Source organism: Balaenoptera ricei, chromosome 1 (genome assembly GCF_028023285.1).
Source record: "Balaenoptera ricei isolate mBalRic1 chromosome 1, mBalRic1.hap2, whole genome shotgun sequence".
Taxonomy (NCBI): domain Eukaryota; kingdom Metazoa; phylum Chordata; class Mammalia; order Artiodactyla; family Balaenopteridae; genus Balaenoptera; species Balaenoptera ricei.
In genome coordinates, this window is record NC_082639.1 from 88,929,723 (window position 1) to 88,951,566 (window position 21,844).

General features: G+C 38.0%; 1 protein-coding gene across 1 annotated transcript; it reads left to right on the top strand.

The window, feature by feature from the left end:
- Positions 1-3,803: 3,803 nt before the first annotated feature.
- On the top strand, positions 3,804-21,058 carry VCAM1 (vascular cell adhesion molecule 1). Its single transcript, XM_059900531.1, has 9 exons — positions 3,804-3,986; positions 4,529-4,804; positions 7,055-7,375; positions 8,949-9,215; positions 11,201-11,476; positions 13,332-13,652; positions 14,532-14,798; positions 16,201-16,467; positions 20,146-21,058. The coding sequence occupies exons 1-9, from the start codon at positions 3,923-3,925 to the stop codon at positions 20,304-20,306; spliced, it is 2,220 nt and encodes a 739-aa protein (XP_059756514.1). The 5' UTR covers positions 3,804-3,922; the 3' UTR covers positions 20,307-21,058.
- The last annotated feature ends 786 nt before the right edge of the window (positions 21,059-21,844 follow it).

The following is a 21,844-nucleotide window of genomic DNA, read 5'->3' on the forward strand; positions in this document are numbered from 1 at the left end:
GGGTGGGGCTGTGTTCCCTCCCTGTTGGTTGTTTGGCCTGATGCAACTCAGCACTGGAGCCTACCTGGCTCCTTGGTGGGGCTAATGGCGGACTCTGGGAGGCCTCATGCCAAGGAATACTTCCCCGAACTTCTGCTGCCAGTGTTTTTGTCCCCTTGGTGAGCCACAGCCACCCTCCACCTCTGCAGGAGACCTTCCAACACTAGCTGGTAGGTCTGGTTCAGTCTCACATGGGGTCACTGCTCCTTCTCCTGGGTCCTGATGCACACACTACTTTGTGTGTGCCCTCCAAGAGTGGAGATTCTGTTTCCCCCAGTCCTGTAGAATTCTTGCAATCAACTCCCTCTAGCCTTCAAAGTCTGATTCTCTAGGAATTCCTCCTCCTTTTGTTGCCAGACCCCCAGGTTGGGAAGCCTTACGTGGGGCTCAGAACCTTCACTCCAGTGGGTGGACTCTGTGGTATGTGTTCTCCAGCTTGTGAGTCACCTGCCCAGCAGTTATGGGATTTGATTTTATTGTGATTGAGCCCCTCCTACCATCTCATTGTGGCTTCTCCTTTGTCTTTGGATGTGGGGTATGCTTTTTGGTGAGTTCCAGTGTCTTCCTGTCGATGATTGTTCAGCAGTTAGTTGTGGTTCCAGTTCTCTTGCAAGAGGAAGTGAGCGCACGTCCTTCTACTCCACCATCTTGAACCAATGAGCACTTTGTTATTTTTATTTAAAGAGATTTCAGATGATCACTTTTGATTTGATAGTCATAAAAATCATGTGAATCACTTGAAATGATACTATTATCCCTATTTGAGCATGTGTAAACAAGTGTAGAGAGGTTACCTATACTTGTGCAAAGTTGTGCAATTCCTAGGTGGAATAGTGGATTTGAATTCAGGACTAATGGGATCTGAGTCAAGCTCTCTTTCGAATTGTTATTTATTCATTCAGTATTGATTTACTGAACCCCTATTATCTACTGGTCACTATGTTAAGTGCTGAGGCTCTAGTGGTGAACAGGACACACATACTCCTGGCCTTCCTACAGCTAAAAATCTAGTAACTACCTACCAATAAGCCCTACATTTAGCCTCTGATATAACACAGAGCAGCAGGTATATTCCTTCCTTCACACATCAGTCATTATTTATCAAATGACTTCATAGGTGTCTCTTATCCAAACTAAACATCCTATTCTTTCAACAGCTCCTACCAGGCCAGGGATTTTAAAGCCATCTACCAGGCTTATCACTTTCTTCTGGACACCCTCTATTTTGTCAGTCTCTCTCATTAAGGACTAGAACCTTGAATCAGACACCTCTGCTCCCAATATGGTCTTGGAGACTATGGCCTCAGGTGATGAGAAGGTTGAATGCTATGAGTGCACCTTGAGCTTATCAACATCTATGTTGGTTTCTCATGACAATGTTGCCTTGTGTTCACTTTGTGATTCACTAAAACCATTAGAGCGTCTTCCTATGGACTACCATCAAGTCAAAACTCTTCCATATTTTACTCAAGACTTTGATGTTTTATATTTCAATGCTGGACTTTAATGCATTCCCATTAAATTTCACTTCATTATCTGGATCATTATTACATCTTTTGAGATCATCCTTATCTTGATTCTGTCATCTCTAAGGTTAACTGTCTTTCTCAATCTTGCATTATGAATAAATTAGGTAATCATCTCTCCTATGTTACTGATAAAAATGTTGAACTGAACAATTTCAAAGAAAAAACACAGTAACACTCTATCCAGATAGGTTAGTCCCAATCTGTTAACCTTATACTTGAAATTCTATTCACTCGTTCATTCCACAAATTTTAAGAATATTTTATTCTGGGCTAGATGCTATGATGGAAAATGAAAACCCCTGAGTTTGTAAGTTAGGAATGATTGACATGTTAACAGGTAAATGCAGCATGACAAGTGCTTCACTGCTAGTATGCTCTAGTGAAGAGGTCACAGAAGAGAATGCAGTCAACTCAACCTGGGAGGAGCTGGTAGGACCTCAAATGGCATCCAACTCAAGTATGTCATGAGGGACTTCTGCCGAAACCACTATGAACTAATTCAATAGATTAGATATTTCTCCAATGTTCCAAGCTTGGAATCATATCCAAGCTTGAAACTGAAGTTATTTGCTATGACTTGTTCTCAGTGATCCCAATTTGGATCCTATGGTTCACTTGTGTTTTTACACCCCAGAGAAGTACAATAAAACTCCATAATTCCCTTTTGATTTCTTCTGAGTTAAGCAGTCAACATATATGGTTCTGATAATCTTCTTCCATGACATGAACATTGTAAAAGGCCTCTAGATTACTTGTTCATCAGCTAATTTTGCCTGAAGTCCCTTTTCTGATCCTTAGCTATTTGGCAGATGAAATCACACTTATATACCATCACAGCCAGTAGCTTCTTCGACTTTTTTTCTCTCCTTATCCTTGAGTGGGAGCCTCATCAGCATCCAAGAGGAGGTCCAGAACCTCTCCAGCTGTGTAGGAACAGTTATCAGTTCCAAACCTCAGTTATGGCCTTCCTCAGTCACATAGCACAGGGCTGTTTATTGTACACATCCCTGGGAGTCCGTGAGCTTTGGTTTTTTTTTTTTTTTTTTTTTGTAGAATCCAACATTTTTCTCCTGCAGTATTTACATATTATTGTTAGCATTTTGGAAGTTTCTCTTCCAAATTTTAATTTATAAAATATTTATGATTGCACTTTTTTGGTACCCACCAAGTGTAAAACCATTAGATATTGGGAAGGCAGAGGTAGATATAATGCTGAACAAGAACTGGTCTGGGACCATGATACGAACTGATGATCCAGTGCGGGAGGAAGACCTGCACAAGTCTAATACAAGGAAGTGGCTATTCCGGTTTCTTTTTGATGGGCAAGCATTTTGCAAAGACTTAAGTATGTGTGTGCAAGGCAAAAACAGTCATTTAAAAATACCTTTTAAAGAGTAATTTCACTGGCGAGGAAAAAGAGCATAAAATTGTGGTCATCACGTCCCATAAAAGATAAATTATTTTTCATGTTTTAACTGTGTTTGTGGTTAAGTCTCACAGTCTAAGAGATTTACCACTTCAGATGAATTCCATACATTTACATTTAAGTCTGCAAAAGACTTCCCAATTATCCAGCAACTGAACCAAAGAATTGGTAACTTTTCTAAAACAGAAGAGGAAAATTCTTTCTCTTGTTCTGGTAGTGTCCCTTTATTCTCTACTCAAGAAAATCATTTCAGAAGCTGGATGTTTGTTGTCAAAAAAACTATGTTGTGAATAAAAAGTATAAAACTAAGAAACTATGCTGTCTCTCTTTTAAAAAATAACTCATCAAAAGAAAGGATCTTTTCCTTTTTTTTGCAAGAGGAAATTTAGTCCCTGTTTTAGAATTGCAAATATATCTTCCTAATGGAGAAAAATCAGTTCACATGACAGTGCTTGTTTAGCCACTTCAAAAACTAGAGTGTAATTTACTATTTTTCTCTCTCTCTTTTCCCCATTGGAGTCAGAAAGCCTTATTCTGCCACAAGCATTACTTTATATGTTTCATGCAAAGATATCCTTTTGGAATGAAAAATCAGGAAAAGTTTTAATTTTATAGCCTTGGAAGTGTTTTCTTTTTCTAGGGCAGAGATAGTAGTTTCAGTACTGAGAGCAACGGAAGGGGTTAATACTGGACTTGGCTGGGTGTCAGTTAAACTTTTTTTCTGGCTCTGCTCCGGGTTTCCCCTTGAAGGGATTTCCCTCCGCCTCTGTGTCTCTGCAACAAGACTCTTTATAAAGAGCAGACTTTCTATTTCATTCCTCACTGAACCTCACTGGCTTTAGGAGCTCAAGACTTCCCAGGCACTTTCAGTGGGGACAGAAAGAAGGGTTTTGGAACCATTATTTTCTCATAACAACAGCAACTTAAAATGCCTAGGAAGATGGTTGTGATCTTTGGAGCCTCAAATATACTTTGGATGGTGTTTGCAGTTTGTAAGTTCTTCTCCTTGATTTGTTCCAAATGCTAGCATTCCATTTTAGCCCTGATTTTGGCTTCAGTCAGTTTTGTTATGGTCGTAAAGAAAGGCACTAGGATTTTTAAAGAGTGGGAAAACTTAATTTAACCTAACTTTTAATGTGCTATTGAGTATTGTTAGACACCATTATATTGTCATAGTTAGAGCCGCAAAGTTGATGTTTTTTGGATACCTTTTTCCAATGTCAATTGAGTAATTGGATTCTATCTCTAGGAAGGTCTGTCTCTTTGGTTTCCTGCACTTGATAATGAGAGCAAACTTAGCTAGTGACAAAACAACTCTGATAAATGGGCATCAAGGTCAGAGTGAGAGTTCTCCTAAGCAAAGATGATTTCAACACCTTCTTTTGAAAGTGACTCCAATGTTGCCTTGCATTAGTTGGAAGCAGTTTAGGAAAGAGATCAGCCAGATTGTATTTTGGGTGTTATACTAGAACAGAGAAGAAGGACTAGAATACTCAACAAACCAGTGTTTGTTTTTTCCTTTTTGCCTTCACAGCTCAAGCTTTTAAAATCGACATCTTCCCTGAATCCAAAATTATTGCTCAGATTGGTGACTCCATCTCACTGACTTGTAGCACAACAGGCTGCGAGTCACCATCGTTCTCCTGGAGAACTCAGATAGACAGTCCGCTGAACGGGAAGGTGAGAAATGAGGGGACCAAATCCACGCTGACCATGGATCCTGTTAGTCTGGGGAATGAACACTATTACCTGTGCACAGTGATTTGTGAGTCTCAGAAACTGGAAAAAGGAATCCCAGTGGAGATCTACTGTGAGTACTTAAAAGAATATTTGATTTTCTCTCCATTTTGCTTTAAAATAAGTTTTTAAAAGAAAAGAAAGAAAAAAGTATATTCATGTCCAGATTCTTGGCTAGAGGACCTAGTGTACTGAGAAAGCTAGAGACAGCTGAACCTAGCACTAGACCAGAGGCCTAGATCCTAGCTTCTATTTCCAACTCTGCCACAAACATGGTGACCATGGGTTAGACTCAACTTCTCTGGGCTTCTGTTTTCTTAACCATAAAGTGAAGATCTCTAAGGTTCTGTTTATTTTATTTAAAAAAATTTCTATTCAATTATATGCTTATATGTTTACTTGTCCATGTGTCTAAATGATTTATGAATTCCATACTTCAGGGGTTTCCCATTTATTTATTCTTATGCAGTTTGGTGCTTAAAATTAATTTAAAGATTAAGAAGGTGATCTATAATTTAGTAATGGGCTTCTGTACAAAATTTTCCCCTTTAGCTAGAAGAAAAATATCTGCAAACATTTCACTCATTTGACTTTGGCAGAGATAAATTTAAGATGTTTTGTTTTTGTTTTTGTTTGGTGCCATTAAGTCTTAATGCCCAATCGCTCAACCTCAAAGATATTTGTATAATGAACTAGATTTGCCTTGTGAATGTGAATGAATACCCCTCGTTTACCAGCCTACCAAAATGTATCCCAATCCATTCTCAATCCAGCAAAGAAAGTTAGCAAAAGGAGTGAAACAATAACCTGAAATAAATCACTTGCATTCTGGTTACTGCTCTTTCCAAAATACTGGAATCCTTGATAGTCATCTCTTCAGGAAGACCTCATTTCATTATCTTTTCTACTTATGTTGCTTCTCTTCTGCTGTAGTGGAGCCAACTTTGTCCAGTAACCTTAACTGATTCTTCAAGAAGCCAGTATGTTGCTAGTGCTTCCCAAGAAACCATGCCTGGCCGGCTGCTTTCAATTATGCTGGTTGTACATGCAGAGTTTATGTCTGTGCAGCCTCCTGAGCTCCTTGAAAGGCCCCCTTATGTAAATAGAGGGGAAAGTAGTGAGTTCTTGTATTACCTGACAGCAAACTATGTGGATTATAAGTGCATTTCTTTCAGAATATGAGGGACAGGACTATTGGTGGAAAAATGAAAAATACTGTTTCTTCACATAGCAAAACATTTCCAGTTCCTTTGCCTTTCCTCTCAAGTACCAAATAGTTGAAGATTTAAAAAGAGAAATGAAGGCCCTTCTGGCTTTAATTATCTTGGCTGAAGTTTTCTGTTTTTTTTTCAAGAATGTCTGTCTTTCATTATGTTTAACAGTCCTGTCTCCATTCCACATTTGATTGTAATATTCTTTAGAGTTGGAAACTTTGTATTCTTATTTCACAGTCTTGAATCGAGCCAATGTGTTACCATCCTGGCGGTTTGCAATGAAAAGTAGCCTTGCAAGGAAAGCAATAGCTGACTGAACTAGTGTGTCCCTTGACACTAAAAAGTTCAAGTGGAGTATTAGTTAGACTTTGAGTTAGGCATTTTGGGAGGCAAATATGCCTTCCAGAATTTAAAGACTGCACAGGTGTACCTTTCTGGTGGATGAATGCCTGTCAGAGGCACCATTTTTCAGAAGTCAATTATTTAGAGTTGTTCTTTTCATTTCTTAGCATATCTTGCCCAATAACTATTCTTTGCAATGACATTCTAAGACTCAGGTTCCTTATCCATAAAATGAAATATATCTGCCCTCACTAAAATAAGAGAATGTGATATAACATAAAAAAAATCTTCAATAGCAGTATAGAATAATAAAAATCCTGAGTTTAAATCCCAGCTTTACCATTACTAGCTGTGTGACCTTAGGAAAGTTATGCACATGTGCTAAGTTTATGTTTTCATATCTGTGAATTGTGATATCTATTTCTTAGGGTTGTTGTGAGGATAAAATAAAGTCATTGGTGTTAAATGAATAGCACAGTGATGGGCACACATAAGTATTCAATAAACATGAATTTCTTCTCCCTCCTTTTACTCTGATAACATGCAACACTTAGTACATGCAGCGTCAGAACTGAACTCTCTAACAGGAGATTCCAGTTCTTGAACCTACCCCAAACCATGAAAGGCTATTTAAACAATTAATTCTGCTGTATTAAGACTGTATTCGCAAACATATTAGATTTAGTTTACATTGATTTAAATCAGTAAGGGACCTCATACAACATGAACAAAAAGTCCATTTGCATGTATTTGTTTGAATGTTGCAGCTTTCCCTAAGGACCCAGAGATTCATTTGAGTGGCCCCCTGGAGGTTGGGAAGCCAGTCACAGTCACGTGTTTGGTCCCTGATGTTTACCCATTTGAAAGGCTGGAGATAGAATTACTGAAGGGCAACCGTTCCGTGAAGACACAGAACTTTCTGGAGGTTTCAGAAATGAAGTCCCAGGAAACGAAGAGTTTGGAAGTAACCTTCACTCCTATTGATGAGGATATTGGGAAAGCTCTTGTTTGTCAAGCTACATTACACATTAATGAAATTGATTCTCAACCCCAAGTAAGGGAGACTACAAAAAAACTGCAAGTCTACAGTAAGTACTTGTGTAAAGTCTATGGGAATTTAGTCTTGGATCTATACAGCAGTAAACTTAGCAGCTAAAGTCAAGAAGAAACGTGTTTGTAGTTTTTACACCATTTTGATTCATTGAGAGCATAATTTTTGTCAATAGCATGATTTAATAAAAAGCGCACCAAATTTGTGTTGAGAAGAGTTGAGCTTAAGTTCTGGCTCCACTAACTGTGTGAATTTGGGCCACTTAATTTCGCAGTCTATCAAAGAGGACTACTAATACCACCTGATTGGGTAGTAGGAAATAGGCTCAAGTGATAAAATGTTTTTTTAATCATGTTTCATAAACTCTTATACCATGCCTTGAAATATCAAGATATAGAGATTTTACAAGGTGGGCACTTATTCTGTGTGTGAGTGAATATATGTATGCTCACCTGGACACATATGTGTGGGGCGAGAGAGAGGAGATGAGGTTTGATTGTCTCCATGCTCCCTGAGACGGCTGGGGGAGCTGAGACAGTCTTGAAATCCCAAAATTGGTAGGAGTGGACTCACTGTGCTTTGTTCTAGACTAAAATGCTCTGGTCTGCTTTGACACCATACTTAAAAGAAGTATTGCCTTCTATAACATGTTTAGCTGAAAGAGAATGAGATGGAAAAGTTTTATCAATGTTTTGAGAAGAACAGTCAAAATAGATATTTTTCCTAGAGAATATAAAACTTGGAAACGAGAGCTATAACTAAGTATTTGAAAGACAGTCATGTAGAAGTGGGATTTGATATATTCTTTAGCAGTAGAGGACTGAACTATGACCAGAGTATAAAAGTTAGTTACAAAGAGGAAGAGTTCAGCTCAATAAAGGGAAAATGTTCTAATAATTAGAGCTGTCCAAAATCAAATGGACTGTATTTACTATAAGGCAGTGGATTTCCTTGCACCATAAGTGTTGAAGCTGACTTGAATGAACCTTTGTCAAGGAAGCTGAGCCGGAACTTCTACCTTACCTGGGAGATTGAACCACATTATTCTAAGGGTTTTCTAAATTTCTGACTATCTATGGCCATCTGAAAACACCAAACATCAAAAAAAGTAACTCCATCAAATTAGTCAGAAACTGGATTGACTAATTTTTATGACTCAGCAATTCTTTTTTTAAATTAATTAATTAATTTTTAAATTTTTGGCTGTGTTGGGTCTCCGTTTCTGTGCGAGGGCTTTCTCTAGTTGCGGCGAGCGGGGGCCACTCTTCATCGCGGTGCGCGGACCTCTCACTATCACGGCCTCTCTTGTTGCGGAGCACAGGCTCCAGACATGCAGGCTCAGTAGTTGTGGCTCACGGCCCTAGTTGCTCCACGGCATGTGGGATCTTCCCAGACCAGGGCTCGAACCCATGTCCCCTGCATTGGCAGGCAGATTCTCAACCACTGCGCCACCAGGGAAGCCCAACTCAACAATTCTTTACACTAGTTTGGCAGAGAAAGTTTGTCAAATTTGTGAAAGCATGTAAATAAAGTGTATGAGAGAAATACAGTAGCCCTATTGGATCAAGATGATGCTTAGCAATGACTACTATTGTGCCCTGCCTTCTCAGTCTCACCCAAGGACACAGTTATATCTGTGAGTCCCTCCACAAGCCTGCAAGAAGGTGACTCCGTGACGATGACATGTACCAGTGAAGGTCTACCAGCTCCACAGATTTTCTGGAGCAAGAAATTAGACAATGGGAATCTACAGCTCCTTTCTGAGAATGCAACTCTCACTTTAATTGCTATGAGGATGGAAGATTCTGGAATTTATGTGTGTGAAGGAGTTAATCTGGTTGGGAAAGACAGAAAAGAGGTGAAATTAATTGTTCAAGGTAAGCAGAATGTGAAAAAAAGGACTGGTAAAGCGGCCATCATTCGGATTTAAGCAATAGTGAAATAGCTTCAATGCCAAAATTACTTTGTTAACTTTTATTGATGATCCATCTGATCGTCATGTACTTTAATACAATTATATATTCATCTTACTCATGCTTCTTGGAAATCTTTCCTGCCAGAACTTCCATGGCCCTGCTTTTCTGGTTCCTTTCCATTTCTCATCATTCTTTCACTGCCTCATCCCTTGGCTTTCTCTCTTCCTTCTGCCCCTTGAATATTAGTATTCTCAGATTCCCACATCTGGTCCTCCTCCCTTCTAACTCTGGACTGCCAAGATTTGAACTATGTATTATATGCTGTTTACTCTGAAATTCATGTTCCTATTCCATATCACCAAAACCTGTCAGTTCTACCTCAGTATGATCCCTAGAATCTGACCTCTTTTCTTCAACCCTCTTGTCATTGCCTTAGTTTATCATCTCTCACTTGGACTCTTGAAAGATGTTCTTATCAATAAATAACATCCGCTGACCACCAGCTATATTCCAGGTACTTTACATATGTTTCCTCTAATCTTCAAGAAATAACTAATGAGTACGTATTTTATATCCATTTTACAGATGAGAGAATAGTGCCTCCCAGAGATTAATAATGACCCTTATTGCTTGTACATCTAATATTTGCCAGGAATTCTCTTTCCACTTTATAAATGTTATGTCTTTTTTCTTTACCACAACCTTATGAGGCGAATAAAAACACAGGCACAGAATAATTGACAATTTGCCTAGAGTCACATAGCTCATTAGTGGCATTTAACAGAGACCCATTTAAACCCCAAACTCCATGGTTTTTCAACTATAGCTAATTGTCTTTAAATGGTCACCCTGCTATCATTCTGTCCCCCAACATAATCCTATGCACTGCTACCAGAGTTATCTACCTTAAACAAGAAAGGTGCACATTTTATATGACTTCAACCAAACCCTAATTGCATATAAATTAAAATTCACATTTCTTAAAATAGTCACATAAAACTCTTCACAATCTAGTCAGAAACAACTAGCAGGGACGGCACTGGCAGCCAAAGAGCTTTTCTGGATATCTGAGACTTAGGAGTTTGCCCTGGCATCTCAGTTTTCAGCCCCTGAGTCAATAGTAAAGTATTTTTATATTGTATCAAACAAATTTAAGAGGTGGCCTGCATGCCACTTTAATGCTTAGATTTTGACTTCACTTTCAGTGTGATTCTGTGTGACTTTCAATGGTACAGCTTTATCCTGTTGATACAGAAGCTCTAAGTGCTGGTCTGTTACGGGTATTGCTTCTAATCAGAGGACATATTTGTATAGCTTTTTTCAGTACTTTTCTTAGATTTTGTTTTATCTCCACATGAGGATGATTGGATTTAGTTGTTCAAGCAATTGAAAAGCTGGGATCTTGAATCAGACCCATCTGGCTTCAAGTCCTAATTTTGCCACTTGTAAGCTGGGTGAGGTTATTTATCATTTTTCCTCCAGAAGAAAGAGGAGGAGGAAGAAGAGGAGGAGAGGGAGACAATTAATAGTACCAGTTCATGAAGTTGTGAGGATTAAATAAGATAATATATGTAAAGTGGTTTACACAATGCTTGACACACTGGAACCTCTTATATTTTTGAGCTGTTGTTCCACCGTTACAGGGATTTGATAAACTACATTTGAGTGGAGAATGAATTTTTTTGGTTGAAAAGATGCCAATCTCTGTCTTGACAATTTTTTATCCTTATTCATTCTGTTGAATGAATGAATCAACAGCGTCTTGTGCATTTGTTCTTAAAAGATGTGGTTTCATTTCTGAAGGTCCCAAGGTGGAAAGGAGTAATTTATTCCTGGCATAGATGTTAGCTGAAAAGCGGCCAGGAAAAAAAAAGACCATATATTGAGCTGTGGTGAAAGAAGAAAAGAATCTTATCGTCTTTTCGTCTTGTTCTTTTATCCCCCAGAGAAAATGTTTACTGTAGAGATCTCTCCTGGATCCCAGATTGCTGCTCAGATTGGCGACTCAGTTGTGTTGACCTGTGATGTCATGGGTTGCGAGTCCCCATCTTTCTCTTGGAGAACCCAGATAGACAGCCCTCTGAACGGGAAGGTGAGGAGCGAGGGGTCCAAGTCCACGTTGACCCTGAGCCCTGTGAGATTTGAGAACGAACATTTTTATCTGTGCACCGTGACATGTGGGCATAAGAAACTGGAAAAGGGAATCCATGTGGAGCTCTACTGTAAGTGGTTTTCAGAATTGTTTACTGTTTTGTTGTTGTTGTTCCCAGTTCCACTGGAAGAAACAGAATGCGAATCTGTGATACATGACAAGATCCTTGTGTTTAGAAGGGGAATTTAGCATTGTGAATGGTTCCTAAATCTCTGAACCAGAATTTTTGATGTAATTTAATTGGCCTAAATCTTAAGTAGATATTACATATGAACCCAGCATCTGCAATGCTTAGGTTGTGTCTTGTCGATACTCTCTCATCATGGACTTGAACACACTGCATGCTCCCTGCTTCCCATGCCCCTCTGGGTGTATGTGGGGTGTACAGAGGTGGTTGTGTGCAAGGAGTGGAGTCAGTATCCACTCAGGTAACAGGGTGGGATGACTGCTGCTCAATTATTTGAATTGGGGGTGAGGCCCAAGCATACTGTTTTGAAGGCACATTTGAAAGCCGATTGGCATGATGGGAGAAATGAGGCAATGGGGAGCAAGAGAAAGCCAGGGAGTTAGATTGGTCACTGGGGATGGTCAGTGGCAGATAAAAAGTAGAACCAGGAGACTGCACTAGATTTGAATATTGATTTACACCCCATACGTACACTACAGTTTTTCTTGCTGTTCTTGTCACCTTAACAAAAATCCTTTACAGCCTCAAATCTCTATGAATTGACATTGCTGGGGTTCCTCGGTTTATAATGAACGAGGGAGAAAATATGCAAAGTGATCCTAAAGTTACACTTTTGAGAAGGTTATTCTGCCTTGTTTTGATTCAGTGGAATTCAAGAGAACAATTGTAGAGATTTTCCTCCAGAAATCCTGCCCAAACTTGTGTTACCCCTCAGGAGTTTGTTCAGCATGAGTTAGAGTATGTCCTTAAAGGGATTTGAATCTCTCAGAGGAAGGGTAAATTTATTGCGTTATCATATTACCAAGAGTCCAGGACCTGCTGATGTAGGCACATTCCCAGCAGTGAAGCCTTCCCATCGTACAGAAACATTAGAGAATGTATCACTTTAACAACATTTTGCTTAAGGAGAAAAAAAGTTTAGCATGGCTCTTGCTCTTGATAACCACTCTGATCTCACTTCTATTGATTTGCATAAGATGTGTTATAAATGTTATTCAGAATCTAAATCTCATAGTTTTTTCTTAACTACAAGTATGATCCAAGGAACATTTAAGACTTTCTGCCTAAACTTGGCCATTGCAAATGAAAATGTCTAAACTGAGAAGTGCCCTTGGGTCTTATTTGAGATGAGAGGCTGAGTGGCTCTGTGAAACCAAGCCTGGGCTCTGAGCTCAAGGAAACAGAGATTCTGATCTCAGCTCAGTAACTTACTGGATATGATGCCAAATGGCAGACTCTTAGCCTCTATGTTTCCCTAGCTGTAAAATATATTCTATATAAGTTTATCTAGCTGTAAAATAAGTTAATACCCATTAGATTATGCCGTTTTGAAGACTGAGATAATGAATGTTAAGGGACTAGCACATAGTAAATATCCAATACATCCTGGAAAATATTTAAGATGTTTAAAATATATAGTTACTAAATAGGATGGTGGAAGCTGCCATGTCCATTGAAAAGACCAGTCCATAGCTGTCAGCAAGATTGCATCACTAGAGAAGAATAAGAAGTATATTTATTACCTGATGATTTGATGTGTTAGGTATTTTTTGTTTCCAGCGTTATTTATATTTAATGTCATAAATATTTATACTTAATGTTGTTATTTATATATTAGTGATCATCCTATCCCAGGTGAATTAAAATCTGCATTTTGAGACTTTTGCATTTAATAGAGATTAGTTCTGTTTTTCCTTGACTGTCACATATAAACATCATTTTTGCTTGACATTTGCAGCCTTCCTTAGAGATCCAGAAATTGAGATGAGTGGTCTGTTAGTGAGTGGAAACCCAGTCACTGTAAGCTGTAAGGTTCCTGATGTGTATCCTTTTGACCGGCTGGAAATTGAATTACTTAAAGGGGAGAGTATTATGAAGAATAAAATCTTTTTGGAAGATGTAAGTAAGAAATCCCTAGAGACCAAGAGTTTGGAAATGACCTTCATCCCCACCACTGAAGATACTGGAAAAGTTCTTGTTTGTCTGGCTAAGTTACCTATTGATGAAATGGAATTTGAACCCAAACAAAGGCAGAGTACACAGATGTTATATGTTAATGGTAAGTACATGCATGATGTACCCACAATTTAATATGAATTTTTTTAAATCATGGTTGCCAGGCAAGAATTAACATGAGGTTGATAGTTAAAACCATTGTGGAAAAAAATAATTGAAAAGGAACAACAAAATAATGATTATTATAACAAACCACCCCCAGTGCTTAAAACAACTGTTTATTGGCTTATGATTCTAAGCTGGCAATTTGGGAAGAGGTCAGATGGGCAGTTTGTTCAATGTGGTACTAGATGAACTCATTCATGCCTTGTCAGTCAGTTGGCAGGTCAGTGGGGGATGGTCCTAGGTGGCCTCACTCACATGTCTGGGCCTTCTCTGGTGTTTCTTGGCCTTTCTTTCTCCATGTGGTGTCTCTCAAGGAAGGTAGCCTAGGTTTAGTCACCAGAGTGCAGTATTTCAAGAGGGTGATCATGAAAGGGGCCTCTTGGGGCCTGGGCTTGGAAGTCCTACTGTGTTACTTCTTCCAGGATATATTGGTCAAGGTTAGTGACAAGGACAGCCTAGATTCAAGAGGTAGAAAAATAGAGTCCACCTTTTCACAGGTGATTCACATAGTTCATGGTCATGTTTAATGTACCATAAATGTCAATATATACTATCATTGATCATCCATTCTTTGATAGTAAGAGAGTTTCTATAGAATTTATTTCCATTGGAAAATATCCAGGATGTGTCCATATTCTACTCTCTATCGTTCTGTATCTGCTAAAGTAAATGGGGACAGAAACCTCTTTTGGAAAGTTATCAAGATTTATAAATTGTTCTAATCCGTGAATCCATAGCCCAGTTTCGCAACATTATCAAAACTCTTTGGAACTCGGCGTATAAAGAGTCAAGCTAACAAGTGTCCCTACTTTTTCAGTTGCTCCCGGGGATACAACCATCTTGGTCAGCCCCTCCTCCATCCTGGAGGAAGGTAGATCTGTGAATATGACATGCTCTAGCGATGGCCTTCCAGCTCCGAAAATCCTGTGGAGCAGGCTGCTAAGTAATGGGGATCTACAGCCTCTTTCTGAGAACACCACTCTTACCTTAACGTCTACAAAAATGGAAGATTCTGGTATTTATGTCTGTGAAGGCATTAACCAGGTTGGAATAAGCAGAAAAGAAGTCGAATTAATTATCCAAGGTGAGCTAAGTGATTCAATGAGTTATGATTGCTTGTCTTATTTTGGTTGTGTTACTGGTTTTGAACAAAGTCCTTTTTGAAACAAACAAAATTTTTACTAAAACAGAATGCATTGAGCATTTTGAAGAGCTCATGGTGTTTCCTCTGCATGGAAAGCTCCTGGAATAGCACTTCCGCATGAGCCATTCCAAGTCACTTATCCTAAAATTCTTTCAACTGCAGGTGGAATCCAGGAACTGTGCCAAGAGTTCCAGTTACACTTACAAGGCGTTGATTATGGCATTGAAATAAGGATAGGAAGATGTATATATGTATTTTGAAATTACTTAGGACTAAAGCTACCTTATCTAGCTGGATTAAACTCTGAGTGGTAATCTCACAAGATGCCTGCTAGTATGTGCTTAGAAGCCTAAGAAGGCACTTAAACATTTTATAAACTCTGAGATTGAGTAGCAGTGACCATGCCCTCTGGTTTATCAGTTTAATGGCATAGAATCACTAGGGTGGATGAAGTTAGCAGATCCAGACCCATTCTTGCCAGGATGGAGAGGCAAGACTGAGAACAAAACAATCCCTAGTTGACAGGATGAAGCTCTAGGCAGTTTTGGGCAAAATCATGAAGTGATTTGGATTTCCCTCATACCTTCCCTTTGGGGGTTCAAGGTTCTCTTCTTCACTAGAGCTGTCAGTTCCTCTCTTACCCCTTGGTATTGTTTCCACTAAGACATTAGTGACTTTCTTGTTACATCATTACAATAATAATTTGTATTTTAAAGGAAGAACCTTGGCAGGGCAATGCACTACCTTAAAGAAAGCCCTTAGGATGTAGCTCTGGTTGGGGAAAGAGTATCAAATCAAGTCACAAAACAGATGAACTTAATGGGAATCTCACTTATAAAATGGTGATGTGGTACCTCCCTCCACGGGTTGCGTATTAGCAGAGATGTTGTACGTCAAGTACTTAGCCCAGGATAATTGGTGTTGTTAAGGATTGTAAGCACAGCTTAATTTCTTGATCTGGGATTGTCCAGCTCAGAACTCAGAAGCCTGTAAAGGCCTTTATACTTAAAGAAATATTTGCACAGCAGTGTGACCAAAAAAAAAGTTCTTTTTCACATTTAAAATCTACAGCTGTTTTTAAAACACTTATTCGTTGGCTAGGCTGGGTAAAAAATTATATTAAGGGACATGAAAGAAGCATAAGAGTTGTCTTCTTTTATTAAAAATGTGATCATTTACAACAATCCAGTAAATGCTTGACTTCTTTAATTATCCCTCTAAATATTTACTGCAAACAGTAAGCACAAATACCATCTTGACAGCTATTGTTACTGTCATTAAATTAATATGGGATTGGTTTATATTTCATTCAGTCAGAGGTATCTTTAAATTCTTTCCACAGTTGCTCCAAAAGATATACGACTTACAGCTTTTCCTTCTGAGAGTGTCAAGGAAGGAGACACTGTCATTATCTCCTGTACATGTGGAAATGTTCCCCAAACTTTGATAATCCTGAAGAAAAAAGCAGAGTCAGGCTACATAGTGCTGAAGTCTACAGATGGTGCATATACCATCCACAGGGCCCAGCTGGAGGATGCGGGAGTATACGAATGTGAATCTAAAAATGAAGTTGGCTTGCAATTAAGAAGCCTAACACTTGATGTTAAAGGTTTGTTTTTTGGGTTTTTTAAATTATTTTTTATAATCGGTCAGAGGCTTGGTGAATTGTAACGAATTTCAAGGATTAGGTGAATGAGTGGGCAAAATGGAACTGAATTCCATGATGATTATGGTTATTTCTTAGTGTTTCCTAAAATAATCACGCACAGCTGCTCTATCCTATGGAGTTCAGCCAGGAAGTTGACATTAATCAATCATTGGTCAGTGTAGAATTCCCGTTTGCTTTTTTAAACGTTGACAATTCATCATTGGTCTCTGAGGTCCTGCATTTCCAAAGTGTTTAAATGTATTTTCAAAACCTTTCCCTGGGGGTTATAAGGAAACTAGAGAAGTAGAATTGGCACGTGGAAAAAGAAAGGTTCTATCCAGACCCTTTTCCTTCCTACCAGAAGAGAGTGCCACTCTCTGAACACGCAGTAACTACATATTTTCTGGATTGACTCTCTTCAGGATAATAATTGAGTATGGTGATCTTAATGCTGGACAACATAAAGGAAACTCTAGACTACAGAACTGTCTCCTTAGAAAATCCAAGCTCCTTGTCCATTTTACCCTATTCTGATGCAGAGAGGGAGGGAGGGGGCAGTGGCCCCAGCAGAGAAACTTCAGAAACCTCTTAACCTCCTAACTCCTCCTGTGAACACACAGTAGGATCTGTTGATCTTATCAGTGGAAGCAGAATAAGTCAGCCTTTACTACTCTGTCTCCCTCTCCTTGAGTGCTAATGAGCTCCCACTGTGTGTTGGAAGCCAAAATTGAAGTGAACATTCTTGAAATCAAATGCCAATTCTTAAGAGCCTCTGGCACTGGGCTCTCAGAGTTAGCAACTACTCATCAGTGTAAAGAAAATTTAAATGTGGGTCAGAAAATGCGTAAAAATTTTACTCATCTGACCAAATCTCTCAAGATTACAAGACCTTACCGTATGTTTTCTTGTCTTCATGGTACCTCCTCAGAACACAACAATATCAATACATCCATGAAGAAATGTTAAAGAAGGGGAAAATATCACGATTACATGTGAAACTTTTAGTCATCCACCTGCAGTGATTATCCTGAAAAGAGTTGATCTGGCCAATGAAGTTACTATGTGTTCAAAGAATGGAACATTTACCTTGTATCATGTTACTCAACGTGACACAAGGGTGTATGTAATCAGTGCTTCCAATGAGGTTGGGGATGTTTCTGGATGGATTGAGAGCTTGGTTATGAGTAGGTTGAAATTCATTTATTCCTATTTAATCCTCAATGCCTCCAGAACACCTTTAATTAAGCCTAGTCCCAGGAACTTGGACTCCTAACATTTTTATATTTCTTTTTGTAGCTAACGATTCTCTTTTAAAGACATACCAAAACTTCTTCTCTAGTTTTTATCTCTCATACATTGCTGTCTTTTCTAATTACTTTATTAAGTTAGTAACTTACATATTTGCCATTTTCACTCATTATTTAAATGAACCAATTAAAGCACATTAGGCACTCAACTAGAACCCCCAAACTAAATATGGTTTAAAATGACTACAAATGAATGGAAACAAAAATTTGACATTTTTCCTGGGAATTTTCAACTAGTCATCTTTTGTAGTTAGCTGAGTTTTAAAATTAATTTTGGTTTGTTTTTTTTTTTTTTTACAAATACATCTGCTTGAATGTATTCCAGTGATAGAAATGGTTGGGAGTCTTCAGGATTTTCAGTGTTGATACAGCTAATAGAAAATTGTATTTGAAGGTTGCCCTGGTAACCAACTCAGCAGCGAATTTGTATTTTACTGCAGATATCTGAGGGGAAAACCAAAGGCAAAAGATAGTATTTATTAAATTGAAAAGAAAACAATAGGAGCAGAGATACCATTGCTCAGCAGGTTATCAATATTGATGCCTAACCATAATTATGATAATGGAAATTCTATTAAAATATTACCCTTGTACTCTGACTAGCTCTACTCTAGCGAGGGAAAGTAGAAAAATAAGGCAATTTTCATTATGTTTATGGTGAAGTGTTTTTGACCTCAATATTCAAAAAAAATGGACTTCCCGTCATCTGACTCCAGTGATTCTTTTAAAATTTTATTTATTTATTTATTTATGGCTGCGATGGGTCTTCGTTTCTGCGCGAGGGCTTTCTCCAGTTGCGGCAAGAGGGGACCACTCTTCATCGCGGTGCGCGGGCCTCTCACTATCGCCGCCTCTCTTGTTGCGGAGCACAGGCTCCAGACGCGCAGGCTCAGTAGTTGTGGCTCACGGGCCTAGTTGCTTCGCGGCATGTGGGATCTTCCCAGACCAGGGCTCGAACACATGTCCCCTGCATTGGCAGGCAGATTCTCAACCACTGCGCCATCAGGGAAGCCCCACTCCATTGATTCTTTTCTTCTTGGTTGATCTCCAGTGATCAGAAACTCCTAGAAGTAAAGCAATGATTATCAAGGTCAAATCACTCGTTTCTTCCAGGACTGAGACAATATATACGTAACTTGAAGAAACAATATTTGTGAGGTCATACAGTGCTGTGCAAACATAAATATAAATAGAGATGAAACTTCAGTAAATACCATGCTATCTTCTATAGATGTTCTTATAAGGTTAAGATATTAAATAGTATTGTAGCTGTCAGATGATTTTTGTAAGTAGAAACAGTACTAATTTTAAAGTTTTTGTATACTATTACCTTATGTACCCAATTTACAACAAAATGACAAAATGACAGGATGTAGAAAGAAAAAAATATATTACTATTCAAAAGATACTTATTGGGTGCAAGCTACTCCAAGCAAGGAGCCAGGTACTGGCTATTCAGTGGTGGATCAAAAAGAAACTAGATACATGTGCTTACGTAATTCACAGTCTGAAGGAGGAAGCCAAAATTAATAGATAATCAAACAAACAAATGTTTAACTATAAGCTGTGATTAGAGCTATGGAGGGAAAGTGTAGTGGGTTATAAAACTATATTAGGAAAAAACGTATATTAGGGTTTCTTATTTAGGCTGGAGGAGATGCAGGTCAGAGAATGTCTCTCTGAGTAAGTCACATTTAAGCTAAAACATAATGCTATCCAAAAAACTTCATATTATCAAGAAATGATATAAATGCTGAAGAGGAATAATGTATATTAAGATGCCCTACTTCAGAAATACAAAATATAAAGTTTTCTATATATCTCTAAAAAAGCCATCGATAAGAATTCTTTCCCTTACTATCTTATATGTGGTGTTTGACTATAATGGTTACACTCTAGGTGTTACAAGGCTTTTCTTGGAGAACTGTTTAGTTATTTTAATTCATAATGATCAGAGTCCTAGTTCTTTAGTATATGTTTCTATTTCCCAAAGCAAACCCTCTTCTCCTATTCTTGCTCTTCTAAATGAGCCCTAAAAAGTTGCGCCCTTCCTTCCATTCTGCTATTGAACCTGAATCTATTTGAATCCAAGTTTGTGGAAATCAACAACTGTCATCTTTAGACTCATCATGACCATAGCAACTGCTAAATGATTATTTGAATAATTCAAAGAAATATGCTGCATTTTGGGTCCTGTTGGTTCTTATCACTACTTTGATTCACTTCTCTTTAGAGAACGAGTTGTACTGTTAAAATAAAACATGTAACTATTATTATTAAACAATTTCTTTTTATACTAGACATTAATTGCATCCATTTTGTTATTTTCCAGGAAGAGAAAGTAACAAGCACTATTTTTCTCCTGAACTTCTCGTGCTCTATTGTGCATCCTCCTTAATAATACCTGCCATTGGAATGATTATTTACTTTGCTAGAAAAGCCAACATGAAAGGGTCATACAGTCTTGTAGAAGCACAGAAATCAAAAGTGTAGCTAATGTTTGAAATGTTCAATCAGAGACACTATTTATCAGTTCAAATCCTCAGTACTGCTCATCATTCCACGAGGAAAACAACAAGCTAGGAGTCCAGACTTCCTTGAATGTAGTGAACTCTTGGAAAGAAATGGCTGCCTATGCCCTTTGTTGTGAACAAGAAGCCAAAGGAAAATTTCTGCCTAAAAAATAGGCACTACCTTTGAGATGTGACGACTGGAGTAGTTTCTTGATGTGTATATGCAATAACATGATTTGTATATATGTAAAATAAAACTATGCCATAACAAGATTGCTTGGAATATCAGCACACTATAGTCACATTTCTATAATTATTAAAATGTTGCTTGAATTGACTGTTATAACTTAATGCATCTTAACATTGATTGGCAGCTGAACTATGTCATCTTTTTAATATTTTATTTCCTTTAACAAAATTTTATTCCTATAAAGTTCATAGACAACAGTTCCATGTTTTGTAAAGACGTTAGGGTTTTATATTGTTATAGGCAAACGATAAACCAAGAGGGCACTGGGTTGACTTTCAGGTACTAAACACTTCAACCTATGGTATAATGGTTGATTGGATTTCTCTGGATGGTACTGATATGGTACGGAGACGTTTTATGATGTTGTTTGTTCATCAGACTCTTGTGTAACTTTCCCAATGTGGTCTAAAGATGCAACTTCTTTTGATTTTCTTTTGTAAATGTTTAGGTTTTTTTGTATAGTAAAGTGATAATTTCTGGAATTGAAAGAGTTGTGTGTTTATTTATTATAAATTGCCTCCTTTATTCATGTTGCAGCTCTTTGTGAAATGTCAAGTTCCAAGACCAAAGAGTTCAAACCCATAGAAATAATAAGCAGATTCTTGAAGTATGGTCCTCAGATTACTTTTATCAGAATCATCATGGGAACTTGACAAACATTCACATTTCTTGGGGCCATCCTAACCTATTGAACTGAAATATCTGGTTTTGTGACCTTGGAATCTGCAATTAAAAATTTGTTTTTATATAGTATACACAGAAAGAGTGAATGCAGATGAACATGCACATATTAAAGGGCAGCAAGTGAACACCTGTATGTACCACTAAGGCCAAGAGATAGAGCATTACTATTCTTCAGAGCCTCTTAGATGCTTCTCACTGATTGCAGCTCTCTTACTGAGGCATAAGCGACATCTTGAATTATACATTAACCATTCCCTTTCTTTGGAGATTTTATACCTATATAGGAAACCCTACGTAGAACATTATTTTGTTTGCCAGCTTTTGAATTTTACATAAAAATAATCAAACGGTATATTTGTCTATGACTTTATTCACACAAAATTATGTTTTTGAATAATTCATCCATATTGTATTTAGCTTTGTATATTCATTATGAGATTTTGCTACAGCTTATTTATACATTCTACTGTTGATGGATATTTGGGCTGTTTCCATTTTTACAATACTGATCAAAGCATCTATAAACACTGTTTTACATGTTCCTGACTAACATGTGTAAGAGTTAACAGGGTGCAATAATTCCT